We start from the raw sequence: 18866 nt of genomic DNA, 5'->3' as shown, positions 1-18866 counted from the left end.
AAATTAAATTACCTGAGTTAAATGATACATTGTATGTTCACTGACAGCTCTTCTTGGTCAGACAAGGGTGTGTTTGTTGTCTGAAGAAAGGGAAAATGGTATTTCATCAGAAAGGGATTTCAGTAGCTCCATCTGAGTTCTGGACTCTGTCAGTAGAGGTTACATCTCCTAATAACAACAATTAGAGGAAAATATAATTATGAAGTTTGGAATTCAACAGGTTAAGCTGAACCAATTGAATTTAAATATGCAGAACAGAGTCTGTTCTGTGCTGAAGGAAAAAAGACACAGCCTCCTCACCCGCTCTTAGATGACAAGGAATAACTAACAAATTAAAGGAAAATACAATATATCTTCCTTTCCAGGTGAAACTGTTTGGCTGTTCAAACTAGGACAGGAGAAACAGTAGCAAAGGCTAAAATTCAGGCTTGGATGGGACAGAAAAACATAGTTAAAACAGTTGATACAATAAAACTAATTCCAAATTATTTTATAATGCAAAATAGACCTGACAGAATATGATCACTATAGGATCCTACATAGGAGGGAAAAAAGAATAAAAGCTGGAAAATGGGAGGATTCTCACAGCAGCAGTGAGATCTTTTTTTCTTCTCCAAAGGGGTAATTTATTGATCTTCCTTAAACCTGCTGTCGATCTCATTCTAGAAGTATAAAGACCAAGGTTTATAGAAACTTGCATTACTCAAAGAAAAGAAACCCCAAACCTTTCATTTTTTTGGACACTGCTGTTGACAGAATAAGAAGCTGCAGTCATGAGGCTTGGAGAAATGGTCTTCTCACAAACTGCTCCCACCGGGAAAGCCGAACATACATTCTGCCTTGCTGTCCCTTGGCTCCTGTCAAAACACAGCCTGCTTGTTCAGGCAGGCTTCACAACACCTTGCACTTCACATTCTTCTTGTTCATTTTTCAGGCTGAGAAGCTGCTGCTTCTCTGCTTGAAGTGCCCTGTTCCCCAGAAGACCCACACTTCACCCTGACGGAGCTCACCGCTCCTTCCACCTACCTCACCGACCCTCCAACACGACCTGAGCACCTGCTGTGCCCTGGCTGCCAAGCTCTGGGAATGTCCCTCTGATCCTCAGGCTCCCTTTGCTTTTAGATACTCTGCATTCCCATTCTCCAAGCAGCATTTTTTAATCCCTGCCTTTAATTCTAGAAAACCCAACATTCTCACTCCACCAGGAATATAAAGGTTCACACATGTACATTCCAGTCGCCTGTTTCAAGTCTGTTCTTCCAGCCTCTGGCCCTGATAACCACAGTAGGCCAGGGATTAGTTGAAATGCCACCTTAAGGGTCTGACTGCTCCTCTGAGCTGTAAAGAACCTCTCAACAAGCCTTCCTTCCTTACAGGGACACACAGAGTCCAGGGTAGCCCAGAACTACAGAAATAAAGCAGCCCCAAATACCAGGAAACTAAAGGCTTTTCCCTGCCTTTTCCCCTTACACTCTCAGACAAATTCAAAGGGAAAATACTTATTGATATTTTAGGGTAAAACACTTCTCTACAGAATTGGTTATGGTGCAAATCCACCCCAAGTGCATGATCTACATGACATGAGTGACAACTAACTTTCAGTCCCCTCAAATGTCAAGGGTCCTCACTTATCAATCACCAGGGCTGCAAACACCAAGTGGTCACAAGCCTCTTGGTGCTCTCCCTGTGCTCCAACAGCCAGCTCAGTCCTGCCCCAGCCTCCTCACTGCCATCCTTACATCAAAAGTTCACACCACACAACCTGCACCATCACCTCTGCATTCAGCCTCATCTGACACAGGCAGAAATGTTCCATTCACTACCCAGGGAGAACCACCAAAAAGAGATGGAGCCCAGCTCTGCTGCTCAGGAAAATACAGTTCTCCAACTTCACAGCAAGAACTTGTCTCTGCATTATAAAACCTTTGCTGGGCTATAGGCTCCCAAAGGATTTCAAAGTAGCCTCAGTGAACAGACCCCTAAAATCCTACAGTCTGATGTGGATTTAGCATCTAATTTCCTTACATTCCCATGAAAGTCTCAGAGTTGAGACTCTCAGCTTCAGACTCCTGGAGTTCAACCCCCAGGCTGTAAGGGCTTGGCCCTTTCACACACAGCAAAGTCCACGATAAGTTCTCTAAATTCATACAGCCCTTCAGAAGATGAGAATTAGCTTCTACATCTTTAAAGTAATTAGTACCCTGTAAAAAGTGAACTTTAAAGTGCCTCCTACTTCAGTCTGGGCATCTTCAACACATCTGCAGCATCATCCATTTCCAAAGGGCTCAGTGAGGCATGGCAAAGATAATTGCAATGATTAGACATGCTACATATTATACGTATTAACTAGCCATTTTAACACCTAAGCCCAATAAAAACTTAAAGATTAGAGTGAAAAGCATAATTCTCTGTGCCCTAAAAGACAAACCAGTTGTATCTATCGAATCATGAACTACCAAATGAAATTCTATTTGGTTTAAAATTCTCCAGTTCCAGAGGTTCCTACAAACAGGTTTAAATCTGATTATTTTTATCCTAAATAATCACTAAATAACTACTCTGGTAAATTACTTCTGGCACTGTGACCTTTTATGACTAAATCCTCATTTCAGGAGCCGTTATTTTATGGTTCACATTTAAACCATGTGGTAGCAACTCCAAAACTTTAATCTTTATTTCTGATCTATTTGACCACAGTCAGGAATGCTCTCCAGGGCTAATCTGAGGGGCTGCATTGTTGTCCACCTACTCACAAGTGGACAGAAGGGAACCACATGCCAGGCTTTTGTCAGAGGTTATTTTCAGCTTGGTGATAGCAATGGCATTGCTCAGATCCCTGAAACTCTCTCTCCTTCCCCTCCCCTCCCAGCTTATAGGGCTGAGAGCAGTGGCCACTGCATTTAAAGAGTGCAGGGATCCCTCGTGTTCAAACCCTTCCAGGCCCAAGAAAATAAGGAGGAACATCAAGCGACTCCGGTAAGTGGAGCATATTGGGTTCTCCCAAGGGTTTCTGATTATAAGGGTTTGGGCATTTTACATTTTTTCCTAATGGATCATAGAAACAGCTTATTGCTTGGCAAAGAAAAAGGTGTAAGTATAGTACAGAAATGTGAGTCCTAAAGAGCTGAGAGCAGTATTTTAGGTTCGGAGCAGCCACTGATGGAAGAGATTCTTGTGGGCTTCTCAGCCTGGTTAGTAGCAACTAGTGTTCCAAGAACAGGGCTGTGGGGATCCTCGTTAATGGGACACACATTTTGGCTGCATCTAAGACTGGATAATAGAAGTTTCAGAAGGTTTAAAAAACAAAAAAGTTATTAAGGAGCTACGGAATTATGGTTCCACAAACATTTTGTCTTTGTACACGCAATTTTTAAAGGATATAAACTTACCCACATTCATAATTTCCCAGATAAAAGTATTCTAGAAGTAAAAAAGAAAACCTACCAACCAAAAATCTTGAAAATATTTAAAGGCAGTGACAAATTTGTTTTATATCAAGTGACAATAAGACTTCTATGCAGACTCACCAGAAAATTACTAGATAAGACCACAAGCTGAAAGAACTCACTTTTTCACCACTCAAGCATTACAAGACTCATGATTGGTCAAGTGTTCAGAAAAGCCCCAATAGTTTAAAAACAGAAAAAACCTAACAAACAAACAAAACCCCCAAAAAACTATGAAAAGTTTTCTACCTAAAAGTATAATTATTTCAAAGAATAAAGCCTTGGATGTAGATAAAAGAATTCGATGCCCGATCTCAATCATCACAGCAACTCTTCCCGGTCCGTAAGAGTTTTTCTGGGCACTTAAGAGACTTAGTGCACAGACAGGGATTTAGAGGAGGATTTAGTGGAAGGAAAAGTGAAAGCTGATAGCCCAGGATTAGGTCTGGATCATTTGAACAGCAGGATGCAGTTTCTACAGCCACACAAAAATATCTCTGTGCATGGATGTGTGGGGCTGTGGTTGCTTTCTAAGTCAGAACTAAGGACCTTGTTCCTGTGTCAGGATATCTTCATTTTTTGAGGTGCAATCTTCAATTTCTGCCACTATGTGCATGAAGGAAGTTTTAAAAGAAATGTGGCATTACTAGGCTAGAAAATAATAGATAATTGGAAGGACATAGAGATGAAAGTGAAGGACTCAGACAAAGGAGTCTGGGTTTTTCCATCAGCTTGCTTCATACTAAGCCACCTTAAGTATCTTGTTTCTAAAGGGCTTGTGTAAACTAGAGTGACCAGTGTCAATGAAAAATTATCAGTCTGGAAATTCCCAGCCCTTGATCTCCCTGTGTTGGGAGAAATATGAAGGAAACAAAGCTAGTTATCAGGAGACTGTGATGGAGGCAAACCTAATGAACTTAAAATGTACCTGTGTCCATCATCCACTGAATGCACTGGAATGCGAGAAATACGATTATAAATATATCAAAACATTGAATCTTCCATTAAATGTGCTCACTCTTTGAACACAACCATTTTCTCTGTTGTGAACCTGTCCTACTGAGAGGGAAGGCTTTCTGCAAGGGGCTGGATTTTGACAAAAAACACCTTCAGGCTCTTGTTTGGAGATGCAGTGGCAGGAATGGTGCTTTCCACTGCAGACACTTCAAAGCAAGAGGAAACACAGTCAGTGTTAGTTGCAGAAAAAAACCTCTAGCAGCATTTTATGGCTGCTTTCACAAAGGAAGTTGTATGTCTTTGTCTCCACGGTGCTGGTGAGGTGTGTAACACTAAGGACGGTCAAATGAGTCACTGGTGGTCACAGGACAGGTCACAGCAGAGCTGTGATTAGATATCACAATGAGGTCCAGGCTGCACTGGTGTTTCCCACAGGCTTCAGCTGGGAAAAGAACTTTCAATGTCGCCTTGATACTTGCATTTCAGTGATTTAATTTGGTATTGTTACTGTTTCTTTGCTAGGTAAGGAATCAGGATTCTTATACTCCTAACAAAGTCTAGGCTGAAGAACTAGCTAGGACTAAAAGAGAGAGAGAGAGATGCAAGGCACAGCCTGTCCATCACTCCTCATTCAGCATTTCTACCACAGATCACAAAGAAGGACATTTTCTATTCCATTTATCTCCTTCAAAGCCATCCTGTAGCACATGTGGCACCCTGAGATAATCCTCCCAGCCACACAATACGTGACTTCTGCAGCCCATTCAGACAGGACCTGAGCTCCAGGCTGCCAAATGGGCAAGCACTTGGGAGGGAAAACCTCGTGCTCAGGAAGGAAACACCAGGTGACTTTCAACATCTCTCTTACCTCCACCGCCCTGCCTAGCACCAGCACTGCCTTTTATTCCTCTGCACAACTTCATGGGGCCTGCATCGTCTTCCCGTTTCAATCAATGGATCTAAAGGTATCTTTGGATTATACACTTATCAATAGCCCTCTGGTTAGGGAGACACTCTGTGACAGTTATATGACACCCAGATTTGTACGGTGTGATGAACAGCCCAACACAAGCCAGCTCACATATTTTCATGCCTGTGTAGAGCACAGAAACACTTCAAAGGCTTCCTTGATCTGAGGCCAGCCTGGATAGGAGTGTTATAAGCTCTAAATAATGAGAAGTATCCTTGGCTGCCTGTCTCATGTGTATGAATTCTACTCCATATAGCAGCTGCATTTTGAGAAGGATCAATATGAGTTGCTTGATGCTGTTAGAGCGAGGCCAAGAACACTCCTCCACCTCAACTCCTAACTCCTCCAGGAGTGCCTGCCAACATGCCACAATATTAATAACTCAAAAGTTCCTGTGTCTCATGTTTAGTACATGTAGAGTGGGCCCACTCTGCTTCCCACTAGGTCACCAAAATGTAACAAGTACCACGTGGTGAGCAGTCACTGCAAGTTAACCAGATTTAGGCAACAAAGTTTGGGGGATTTCACAGGGATTTAGATACTGACACCCAAGGAACTTAAGTGAAATTAAGACTTTGGGTGTCTTTCTCTCTACAACAAATATGAGACTGAGTTCTGTTTGCACATTGTAAGGATGGAGATTTATCCACTGTTATGATTTAGATGAGGAGAAAACTGTGAAAGCCACGTACCCTGTGGAATTTCCTTGCTCGTGGGAATGCTGCTGCACAGGCAGCATCCGTAGGGATGGGTGGGCACTGCAGTTCAGTGTTTGGAGAGAAGAAGAAAGCAAGGACATGAAGAGCACATGTCCAGGTGCCTCACCCAGCTGTTAGGTCAGCCAGCACAGACACCTCTGCATACGCTGCCGTTCTTATACCCATATCCTCATGGGAACGTTTTTACTGTGACTCCTTTCTCCTACAGCTTCCCATCAGGTGATGCCAAAAAAACATGGAAAATGTGTTTGCATGCCCAGTCATGCTACTATAATTAGCCTCAGGAGCAATGATTCTTTGAAGAGCTCTACCCACGGCCCCTAACAGCACAACCTTCACTATCGCGCATTATCAGACTTTTTCAGAGATTATACTTTGCCTTCAGCTAATGATGTAATTAGAGCTGGTTTCCAACAAGCACCCAATTGCCACAGACTGAGATGCTTTGTGTGCCTTTCAGAGGAACTAGAACAGCAGAAGCAGTTTTGCTGAGGCTGGAGGTACAAAACCCTCTCCTCCCTCCTCAGCTGGTATGGGATTCAACTGGGAACTTGGTTTGAAAGGGAACATTCAGAACACAAAAATCTCATTTTCACTTCCCAGAAAGTGTCACAAAACTGACTTTTATCTCCCATTGCTCTTAAAATGTTTGAAGCATTACTTGAACTATTTTTATATATTAAAAAAATGGCACTGATACAAAATTACTTAAAAAGAGGAGAAAATACAGAACGGCAGAACAAGACAATAAGATTTTACCTGTGTTAAAGATTTATCTCTGTTCCATTATGTCTCATCTAAAAGAAACAGAAAAAAGGTTTTAGCAGTGTTATTCAGTAAAACTTTCACTGATTAAGGGACCAAATTAATCATCTGTTCCTTGCACACAGTTACTTTTGTGTCTTATTTCAGCTACATGATATTTTTGTTCTTCCTCATTGCATTAGAGATAAACAGAGTCAGAGACAAGCTGAGAATCCTCTTCCTTCTTGCATGATTTCTGTTTTCTAATTGTTAGAGCAGCTCTGCTCGTGAACAGGTTCCCAAGAGAGCAGACAGGGTGTGAAAGAGATGAACGAGGCAGAGAAAGAGAGGTTGGATCTCACCTGTGGATGACAGCCATGCTGTCTACCACAGGTTAGCAGTCACAACAGCAGGTATGCACTTCCACAGGGTTAAAGACACACTAATAACCACAGTCCTAAAGCAGAAATGTTTGGCTAGGCATTGTTATCAAACACCGAGTGTTAAAACGTGCTGACATTGCTGTGTCTCCAGTGCTAGAGCTCCAGTATGTGCACACACTCCTATGCCAGCTGCCTTTTGCTGGACAGACAATTTTCTTTTGTACCATCCTGTGGTGTTTAGTGTTAGTTGCCAGGAAGAATTCTTTTCACCTTCAGGTTCAGCTTGCTGGCATGTAGCAATTGATCGTTTCATTCTGAAATTCAGAAGATACAGTACAGAAGCCACTGAGATGATGATATACAGGGGACATTAGTGTCCAACACCTAAAATACAAGCTATTTACAAGATCAACTATGTTACATCACTGCTGTGACAAATTCCCCTCTCTCTCTTGCTTGACTTCAGAGGAAAATTCTCAGGTAGCAGACCTGATTCAGCATTCAAAATTCCTTTCTTAATTGGGAATATCTCATGGTGAATTTAATCAAATACAAATAGCACAAGCAGGCTTTGCAAGAACTATAATAAGAAGGTGACTGGTTTTCCAAGAAGGACAAGGAAGCCCTGAGCCAGGAGCTTGGAACAAGCTGATAATATAATGTGCAGATGACAAGATGACGTCCCAGTCTTTCCAGAAACCATGACTCAAACAAGAAAACAGAAGGGCAAAGGGTGGGCTGAGGTTGTTTCAGATGTGTGATAGTGCAGTGATCAGGAAAGGCACTTACTGAGAGTGTGGTCAGGCGACCTCCACTGGGCTCCTGCCTCCAACACTGCCCTCCTGTGTGACCTTGGGCAAGTCTCTTCAGCAGTAGCTGGAACAATAAAGCACTATTCTCCTTTTTTTCTTCCCCCCCCTCAGATGTTTAAATTTTTAAAGCAACTGACAGAGAAAAGCCCACCTTAGGCACCTTAGGAATCTATCTGTTATTCTTTCACAACAGCTGTGCAGCACAGTGATTGTGTTTTATGAGGAATTCAGAAAAGCAACAAACAACTTGTTTCCACTAAAGCGTCCTCTGAAATAACATTGTGCAGTTGTTTAACTTCAAGGTGGAACTATCCAGGTGTGAATTGTATAAAATGATATCATACTGACAGAAAATTGCCTTTATATGTGTCACCAATGAAGCTCATGTGGCACTGGATGAACTGGTCCTTGCTCTGGAGAGGTATAAATAGTACTATACCCTGTCTCTCAACAGAGAGTTTACATAGAATATTGCTCTGTAGAAAACTTCATGCCAGATACTGCCCACATGTTTGCTTAAACTTCAGCAGAGTTCCAAAGTGTTTCCTAGCTTCCATTAAAATTTGCCTTGCCAAGTCAGATCAATGCACAAAGGAAAAAGTGAGAGGAAAAGACTATGCTAGGACACAGGGGAGGGCAGGATTGAAAGAAAATTACTATTTGCTGGCAGAAAGATCCTCGATCCACTTCTCCAGAAGAGATTTGAGTGATCCTGGTACTTTTTTACTGAGCACCCATGGACAGGACACATCCCTGCAGTATATCCTGACTACCAACGTGCCTCAAAAACCCATGACACCAGCCACAGTTCCCAAGATCAAGGAAGGTCTCTCCAGGTCTCCCCTCCTTTGTAGGGCCAGCATGTTGAAGCTCTGAGGACTCTCAGTTAATGTCTCCTCTCTTTGCTACTAGATAATCTACAAGCACTGTGGTGTCATTCACACTTGCAGATACTGGCTTGGAGCCACCCTGCAATAGCAGTTGACTGGAGAAAGGAAAACATAATTTAAAAAAAACCCCAAACCACCAACAAAAAAACCCAAACAAGCTGTAATGTTTAAAATCATTCACTCTTGCTGTTGCATTTATGTGATTTGATTTTCTAGGCTTCTTCTGAGATACAAGGATGCCAAACTGGGGAGGTGGAGCCAAATGTGGTGCCTGTGATAAGACCGTGTACCATGCTGAGGAGATCCAGTGCAATGGAAGGAGTTTTCACAAGACATGCTTCCTCTGCAGTAAGCTGGGCTACACTGGTTTCACTTCACAGCATTCACACAGCTCTATATTAACCATCCAGTAAAGCTAGTAAATTTACTTTTGTATTACTTTGCATGCAATAAAGAAGCTTCATAGCTTCCCCAGTTCAACATGTTTGCTCACAGGGCACCTAGAGCATTTAAACACCTTCAAACATCTTTTTTAAACACCTTTAAACATCTACTGAGGATAGTAAAAGCAATCAGCATCAGGCTGAAGTTTTGTAAAGCCTGTGCATCTTTCTTCTGGGAGAGCTGGAGGTGGAGGGCAGTTACATGTTAATCATCCTACCTCAAGTACAGCCCAGTGAGACTGATTCTGGTCTGGCACCCTCTAGAAACCTACACACAAAACCTGCTTCCCATCCTTTTAGTAACAAAAGGATGGAAAATGACCAGATAAAGCAGCAGCCACCTTCCTGAAATGCCAGTTTGCCACTCCACGGCAGCTCTTAATAACCAAGCCCAGTTTTCTAGCCCTTTACCCCAAGCAACCTGCCTCTCAGGATCTGGGCTCTTCTTTTTCCAAACATGCACTGGGTGACTATTGTTAGGGACAATGGTTCATCTCCAAGAATCCCTACCTTCTGTCACACGACATTACAGGTTTCTTTCAAGTTAAAAAGTCTAGAACAACTACACAAACAGCACTTGTAAGACTGAAGTATGTCTTACTAGGATATTACAGGAGATGCTTAATTTTATGGTGAGTCCTAACGTTCATTCATTTCACACAAAAAGGTTAAAAACATTAACCCCAGCATCATAAAAACATCTCCCACCAACACCCTTACAAGCATCTCAGCCTCCTCATTCCCCTTATCTCATTTCACTTACTCTTTTACTCCCCACACCTCTGTAAAGTTTGGCAGATGGCTTCTAGAAATTTTGCTTTCTCTGCTGATGAGCCAGCACTTGAAAAAATTAGTGAGAAGGTATCAGTTCAGCTCTTTCTGCCCTTTGTGGAGAGACTAAACAATTTGATAAGAACCAAAGATAGCGAAATAGGGGGGTTTTTTGCAGACAAAGCCTGAGATGTAGTATCTTTGCAGTATGAATTCCAGCACAACAGCTTAGAAGCCATTGAATCCTATTTTTCACCCTCCTTTTGTGGATGGAGAGAGAATTCTCATCTGGAGGCATGAGAATGATACTCCATGGTTAGATGACATGGTACAGCACCATGCAGAATCAGTCCCAGGGACACACTGGAGTCTTTGCTGTTCTCCAAGTGCCCTGCAACTGATGTCTAAAAGACTGAGCAAGAAAGAATACCCTCTAAAAGTTTTCAGCTAATTGACAAATCCCAGCCAGTTATTACAGAATGGTAAAAATCTCAGCTTTGTGAAAACCAGAGACTTCTTACTGACTCTGTGTGCTGCCCATAACAATTAATGCCAGGTATCAGAGAACCTACAGGGAGAAGGACATGAAGGTGCTAATTATGAGAAAGCCTTTAGACACTTGTGCTTTATCAAATGCTAGAAAATGATTTGGCAGAAGACAAATCAGTAGACTCTCCAGTGTTTAATAAAAATAAACAGGGCATAGCTAGTAATATTTCTCTCCCACTTAATACTAGAACAATTCTAAGCTTAATTCTTAGTGTAACTGAGATTTGGTTTTTTATTTATTTTTTTTTTAGTGATTCATGATAAACAACATTAGCTCTGCCAACTGTTTGTTTAGTTTGCTGTGTTCTGATTTTTTTTGTTTGGCTTTGGCTAGCTGGCTGGGGCTTTGGGGTTTTTTGTCAGTTTGGTTTTTTATTTGCTTCTTGTAGTCAGGGAAACATGGAACTGTCAGAGCTGGAAGGGATCTCTAGAGATCTTCTAGTCCAACTCCCCCACTAAAGCAGGATGCCCTAGAGCACATCACACAGGGCTGCATCCAGGTGAGTCTTGAATGTCTCCAGAGAAGGATAACCCACAACCTCCCTGGGCAGCCTGTCCCAGGGCTCTGTCACCCTCACAGTAAAGCAGATTTTTTTTTATATTTAAATGGAACTTCCCATGTCACAGCTTGTGCCCATTGTCCCTTGTCTTGTCACTGGGAACTACTGAAAAGAGTCTGGCTCCATCCTCCTTGCACCCACCCTTGAGATACTTATAGGCACTGATGAGGTCTCCCTTCAGCCTTCTCTTCTCCAGGCTAAGGAGTCCCAGCTCTCTCAGCCTTTTTAAGTCCTAAGTCTGAAGTAAATTATTAATAGGTTAGATGCTAAAAAGAAGTATTTCCAGCAGAACTATGTGTAAGGTCAAAAATTAAAGGCACATCTAAGCTCAGTTGGCATATGAGAGGCGTGTTAATTGGCTTTACTTCTCCCATGATTCACACACTTATCAGGAGCTCTGGATGACTCAGCATCATGTACCATGTTCATGGGCTTTTCAATCAACTCGATACAGGATTTCATTTCTCCACAGAAAGAAAACAATCCTTCCTGACCTAACCTCAGGTACAGAAACAGTTAACCTATTTGACGGAGCTTTTGCCTTTTTATATTAAGTATATTTAATATATACATTACATTTTAAATTCTGTTTGACCAGACACACAAAACACACCAGTATTTTTCATCAAAAATAGTTCAATTTGGGCAAAATGACAAACAATTTGAACCAACCTGTTAACACAGCAAGAAGCAGATGAGCTAAACTAAAAATCACACTCTCCCCACTCTGTAGCTTTTCCCCTACAAATGTTATGAGAGAGAAACTTCTTCTAGGAGAACAAACCCTCCATCCCAAGCAGATTGCTGTTTACCTACCTTTTTTCCCTGTCAGCTTTTCCTTAAGCTGCAGCTGTGATGGACACTTGGCAGGATCTCACGCCACCAACCTGAAACTTCTCGGTGCCGGCTGGTGAACAGAAGCTGTTGGCAGATGACAGGTCTCAGAGTTATTTCAACAGTAGCACTTCAAGGGCTTTTGCTCCATCTGTTGTGGTGAATTGATACTCTATCCCTAAGGTGCCAGAAATAGACACACTTTATCTACTGCTAGAGTTTCCATCATCCCTTAGCAAACATAATTATAATCTCAAAGCAGAGGAGACTGTAGCATGACGGGATCGGGTTCACACACTGACAGAATCCCCTGGTTTTATTTCTATTAACTTTAAAGGTCCTTGCAAACTATTTTTCCCTCTATGCAGTACAGTGACAAGATTACAGCTGCAGAGGTTCCAGGATCAGCTTAAATTCTGATGTGGATTCACACTCACAGCAGGACAGTTAAGATAAATATGGGGGGAAAAGGACTAATCAAAGGCTCGGCTCATCTTGAGCTTGAACTTCCAACCATTTGCAATACTTTCCTAGGTTTCTGTTGCTTCCATGAGCTAAGCAACTTTCTTTTCCAGGCTACCAACAGCCCATGCACAGCTGGAACCCCCTCTGGGCAGCACGTACTTGTTTAAGGGAAGGAGAAGAAAAAGGTTTCCCCTATATTTTGTTTCCCCTGGCAACTCCCATTGACACTGTGAACAATTTGCAAGAAGTGTTGAAATCTTAGGTTTTAAGCATACTACAAAACCCTGATCTTCTAACAGGCTCTCTGACCTGAAACCCTCTCTTGATGGGGTGGGGGCTGTCTCATGCTGAGTTCCCAGAGCAATGCAGCACACACAGTCACCGAGGAGATGAGGAGTGCAGCTACTATTTTTTCCCCCATTAATTATTGTCCAGTTTCCATGCATAAGCAGCACAGAGATCCATGGGACCAGTAACAGAATTCAGTCTCTAGATGCTGACCAGCTTTCAGATGAGCAAAGAACTGGGGAAAGAGTGGTCTGTCTTCTACAGCCACTCGATGAGAATTAACCCTGTGTGAGACTGCTGAACTCTAGGGGTGGCTTGTGTTTCCAAAAACGGGGATACTTGCTTACTGAGATCTAAGGAAGCAGCTGTTAGCACCCATTACCTTTTGGTCCTTCCAAGTAGAGGCTAGGGCTAAAGTAGTGCTGTAGAGGACAGAACTTGTATTTTATATTCATGTCGAGCATTCCTATGGCTCTGGCTGTCCAAAAGTCTCCCAGTCCTTTCCTGGTGAGCTGAGCCAAGCAGTGTTTCTCTAAATGAACACATTTAGGAAGAGATCTCTGCTTTTGGAGCAGCTCTAGTCATACTTTTGACATCCTGGAAGCAGTCTAACAGAGCTGAGACTGCCAGTTACTTGGGATCATTGCTTCGCCTGGCACCACAGCTGCAAGAAATAAAACAACCAAGTCCTGCTTGACTCTGTCTGGACATGGCACATATTTCACAGCCCCTTTTAGGAAAATGCCACATGAAAATAGCATGGGCTGAGATGAGGAAGCCAGCACAGACTCAGGGTGACTATTTTGGAAGATGCAGGTGCATGGTAGAGTCAACAGCCCTGCAGCCTCCTTTTTTTGTTTCATATTTGGGAGTGTGAGATGATGATCTGCAATTCATCTTAAGCTTCACATACCCAGACAAATTGTGTGATTTTTCTAGGGTTAGAGTATAACTCCAGAGAGAAGAGCAAGTTCCATGCATGCACACCTACTTGTGCAACAGCTAAAGTAGTTCCTATATTTTTAGCTACATTTATACCTTTTCTATATTTTACTTATATTTTATATTTATGTATTTAATTTCTATTTTACTTAGATTTATTTTGTTTATTTCCTTTCTTTGTTATTCCTATATTTTAAAACGAATTTAAAACTAATTGTAATTCTCCTGAACCACATACATTGAAATTGGCAAGCACAGATGTTTCTCCATGCCTCTCTTTTCCTGTTCCCAGTGGCTTGCAGAAAAGGTCTGGACAGCACCACAGTAGCAGCTCACGAATCTGAAATCTACTGCAAAACTTGCTACGGGAGGAAATATGGTCCCAAGGGAATTGGCTTTGGGCAAGGGGCAGGATGTCTCAGCACGGATACTGGTGACCATCTGGGCTTGAATCTGCAACAGTGAGTCAAACCCCACTGACAGCACCTTCTCCTGGTGCTGCTTGTCACTTAGCTGGGTATCTTAGATATTTTATTCTGTTTCCATAACAACATCCAGTGTAAGTAGCAGAACAGACTCTCCTAGAAGCTTTCCTTTAGTGGACAGAGTAATTTACCAATTTTTAATGATGTTCTGCCTCTTTAAGCCTTCTTTATGAACTAGCTCCTCCTTAAAGGGGAATTATTCTCCTGAAGCAGCCTTTATGTGCCACCACAGATGTAAATATTCAATCTGCCATCAGTAGCACAGAGGTTAAGTCACATTCACCACAGAACATGAGCATTTCATCTTTTTTTTTTTTTCCTATCAGAGGCTAAAATACAGCAAAGCTTTACTGTGAGAGAAAAAAAAAAAATCACATTACCACACACTGTTAACTCTCAAGGGGGGGAAATAACATTTCTAAATCCTCCCTGTGGCTCTAGGAACACTCACAAACACACCGAGAACATGTTTGAACAAAGGAATTCTAATGGGAAACCACCTTCCAAAAGCCTCAGCTGCACATAATTATTCTGACAGTTCAATTTTAGAGTATTTTTCTACAATTCTCAAAGCTGCATGTTTTCAAATAAAAAAAATGCTTTCTTCTGGTTTTACTGTAAGGAAACCAATTAAACAATATGCTGTGCAGGAAATAAATGCTTAAATAATGTATTTATCTGTAGCTCCTCATAAGATATGAATCCATTATGGGCAGAGTTCTGTATCAAAACCTGCCACATCCTGCAGATTTAATGACCTGTTGCAGGCCCACAATCCCATAATTCAGAACTCATTTTGCAACGGGCTTTCAGCTGACACAAAGACATAAAAAAGCACAAAGTTCAGAAATACAAAGCAAGGCTACTTTTCTGATGTGCTTTTGACCCCAGGACAGCTGAGAACCCCAGCTGCCTGTCCAAATGTTACAGTGATTAATGAAACTGCATGCAAAATCTGAAGGTTTTCCACTCACTGCTGAGTACCTGCAGACAGCCAGTTACAAAGAACAGTGAGGTCTTTGGCTGGTATTTTCCCTCTTGCCTCTGGATAAAACAAAATCTTTTTTTACTTCCACTTTTCATTGAATATAATCTTTTCTGCACGTGGCTGCTGTCAGCCCCATGCACTCAGCCCAAAACAGGTTATTATTAGCAGTTATAGTATCAGCTTTTCAATCACACAACACAGAATTCAACAGAAGACTTGAATTTTCTCTTCCCCCACCCCCTTTTAGCATATCTAAGACCAGTAATTTCTTATTCTTTAATCCTTACCAAACAATAGTGAAATAGTATTTCTAGGATGAAGGTAACATTTTAAGCAGCCTTTTTAAAACACTGAAGACTTCTGTTTTAGGGGGTCACCAAAGTCTGCTCGGGCTTCTACACCAACTAATCCTTCCAAGTTTGCCAAAAAGGTGGTAGATGTCGACAAATGTCCCCGCTGTGGCAAATCTGTGTATGCTGCAGAGAAGATCATGGGAGGAGGAAAAGTAAGTAGTTACTGCAGCACTAGAAACAAAGCACACTCTTGTAATGGAGATAAAAGTATTGCTACTATGTCCCTGATCTTTTAAATTTTTACACATGGTCTCTACAAAGAAAATGTGAGGATAAATCAGCAAATTGCTGCAGAGTCCAATGTCCTTCTAAGTTTAAAACCATGTGTTTTTTGTAAGCCACCTTTAATTTTTTTGCATCTTGCTGATGTCTGAAGAACAACTCATGGCTACTGTACAGGCTGCTTCCTCTACCACTGTCACTTTACTGCCATCTCTGGGCTTATTTATAATTTAAACATTTATTTGCAGTGGCAATTGCAGATACATTAAAGAGATCTTGTGACTACAAAAAGGAAAGCCTGCCTCATATGACATGCTAGCTCTCTGCTCCAGGAACTCTCACTGGAATATTATCTCTGCACATCAAAGGAGTGGCCAAAACAAGAGCAGTATCTATAGCTCCCTGCTTTTTACTAGACCTCCATTAACAACAAAGTCACTAGGTAAAACATTGATACAGAACAATACGGTAATTGAAAAAGACTAATCGAGAATGATTAAAAATGGAAGCCATAAGGCAAAAACCCCCCAATTTTTACCTTTTCACCCTGTAAGAAAAAGCAATAGGTCTTTGTTTCTTGTATCTGCTAGCCATGCACTTTCTGTAATATACAATGAATCCTCTTAATTTCCTCAGCCTTGGCACAAGACCTGCTTCCGCTGTGCTATTTGTGGAAAGAGCTTAGAATCTACAAATGTTACAGACAAAGATGGAGAGCTCTACTGTAAAGGTAAGAACTGTAATGAACCTGAGTCAATCTGAAAGTAGTCTTTTTAGACCTTGTATTGGCATCATCACTTACCTTGTTGCATGCTTAACAACTTTGTGAAAATTCATGTTATCTTTTTTAACAGCTTTCTGAAAGCAAAGAGCTCTGGTAACGTCGCAGTTGCATCTTCTGCTGCTAGCAATTCAATTTTAAACTTGTCATTTTTCTCAACCTGGTCTAGTGGAGGTTCCCCTGCTCACAGCAGGGAGGTTGGAACCTGATGATCTTTAAGGTCCCTTCCAACCTTAATCATTCTATGAGTCTATGATTAAGTCTATGATACCCCCTCAGGTCTGTCCTCTGACCTTCTAACAGGAACACTGGCCATATCTGTTGGGGAGTCTCATGTACCTGCATAATCTCCCTCACTCAAAAACCCCACTAAGATACAGATCTTCAAGGGTTAAATATTTAAAGTCATGGTCCTATTGGACTTCTTCCCAGTCAGAGTTAAAAGATACTTCCACTATATTGGAAGACATGCAGAAGATAACACATTCATGCTAAATTATACATCTAGATGTTCTTCTCAGATCAAGAAAATTCACCAGCTTTACTGGACTTTCAGTAATAGCATAAGGGGCAAAATATGCAAAGGTTTTAAATCCTAGGCTGAAGTTTACAGAGAATCCTAAGGAATATCCCAGCTCTGTGACTTTGGGTGCAGTCTGACAACTGCAAGTGATCAAATAAGTGTATCTGGAGAAAAGCACTGACCATTACTACTTCCTCAGCAGAGCTGTGATAAGCAATATGCACACAGTCAGCAACACAGCTTAAACCCTTCCATTCTACCACCAACAGCTTCTGGACCATGCTCTAGTTCTTTTAACCTCCTCTGAAAGTCTCTGACTTGCTGCTCAGTCTCTATTACTCATCCAGACCAAGTTTTACTGAGTATTTTCAGCCAGGAAAGTAGCTGTCACGAACATGTTACACAGATTTTAAATACCTAAAACTTCTTAGGGATCTTTGGAGAAGATGGCATGTGGCTTTTAAGTCAAATACGTGATTCCTGTGGCACTGTTAGAACCCGTCCACACCTCCGAGAAAGATCCTCTTTCAGATTTCCTCCCTTTTTATCAGCTCAAGGTCAGAAGTAGTACTAAAATCTAAAGCCACTGACCTCTGCATAAAAACATTCAGAATTTCACTTACCTCTCTCCTTCTTTTCCAGTTTGCTATGCAAAAAATTTTGGTCCCAAAGGAATTGGGTTTGGTGGCCTCACTCAAGCGGAAAAGAAAGAGGAGTGTGAATGAGAAGAAATGGGTGCAACAGACTCAAACTGCTGGTGATGCCACCAAGTGACAGTTGTCAAGTAAAGCACCAAACATCACACATTGCTACGACCTTAGGGCATTTGTTTAGTATTTTCCACCTTGCAGGAAAAACTTGTGAGCTTTTATCTTAAGATATTCTTAGAATCGCTTAAAATGGCACAGTGATAAAACTAGATTTGTATTTGCTTTACAGTAAGACAAAAAACCCTCATGGAACGTTACTGCTTCTTAAACTAGTATTTACCACAGTTTAGACTGGACGTGTGAAGACTCAGCATTCTGTCCTGTTAAGACAGGGACACCTTCTGGAGCACGAGGGTCAGAGTGTTCCAATTCAGGCTGTACTTTTCTTTGCTCAGGATGTTGTGCTGCCTGTATTCCCAAAATTTCCCAGTGGCATTTTGACATCTTGTGTGACAGCAGAGATGTTATTCACTTTGAGAGAATTAAAAAGGGTTTGAAATTCTCTCTCAAGGGGAGAAACTTCTGAAGGAAAAACAACATTTTATTAGGAGACAGTGTTATAAGTTTTGTAATTGTATGTCTTCAAGCTACAATAAAGTACTGATATTGCTTCACATTATTTTCACTTGGATTTGTTGGTGCTTCATGTTCTACAATATCACAGATAAACGCATTTCCCTGACATGTATGAAAACTCCCATTTCTTAAGTACAAGAAATCTGTTGCATTACACTACTTCACTCTCATGTTGTCAGTTTTAGAAGGTATTCAACTTTAATTTTCTGATCCTGATCTGTTTCTCTGCTGGTTTTGATCATTATCTACGTCAACTTACATCCAAAACCACACTGCCCAGTTGGCCACCACAGACCAATGTTGCAGCCTTTTCCTGGAAACACGTTTTACAGTTGGGAATAATTCCCTCTTTTTATATACGTTGCTATTCTCCCTCATCAACTTACCCGTTTTCATACACTAACAGGGCAGGCAAAACATGTAAAATATAAGGCAAAGAGTCAAGCCTTTTCTTA

General features: G+C 41.5%; 1 protein-coding gene and 1 long non-coding RNA gene across 2 annotated transcripts; one reads left to right on the top strand and one right to left on the bottom strand.

Moving 5' to 3' along the window:
* Positions 1 to 18: 18 nt before the first annotated feature.
* Positions 19 to 12145, bottom strand: LOC127385550 (uncharacterized). The gene is made up of 3 exons (XR_007889698.1): positions 12061 to 12145; positions 6852 to 6889; positions 19 to 168 (listed from the first exon to the last, which is right to left on the bottom strand). It is a non-coding gene; the product is annotated as an uncharacterized LOC127385550 (long non-coding RNA).
* Positions 2940 to 18436, top strand: CSRP3 (cysteine and glycine rich protein 3). Its single transcript, XM_051621409.1, has 6 exons — positions 2940 to 2976; positions 9138 to 9269; positions 14066 to 14234; positions 15616 to 15751; positions 16458 to 16551; positions 17768 to 18436. Exons 2-6 carry the CDS (start codon positions 9158 to 9160, stop codon positions 17848 to 17850), a joined length of 594 nt encoding a protein of 197 aa, XP_051477369.1. The 5' UTR covers positions 2940 to 2976; positions 9138 to 9157; the 3' UTR covers positions 17851 to 18436.
* Positions 18437 to 18866: the final 430 nt, after the last annotated feature.

The sequence above is a fragment of the Apus apus genome, chromosome 5 (assembly GCF_020740795.1).
Source record: "Apus apus isolate bApuApu2 chromosome 5, bApuApu2.pri.cur, whole genome shotgun sequence".
Taxonomy (NCBI): domain Eukaryota; kingdom Metazoa; phylum Chordata; class Aves; order Apodiformes; family Apodidae; genus Apus; species Apus apus.
The sequence above is the reverse complement of the archived record's forward strand: the minus strand, read 5'-3'. Positions and strand labels throughout refer to the sequence as shown.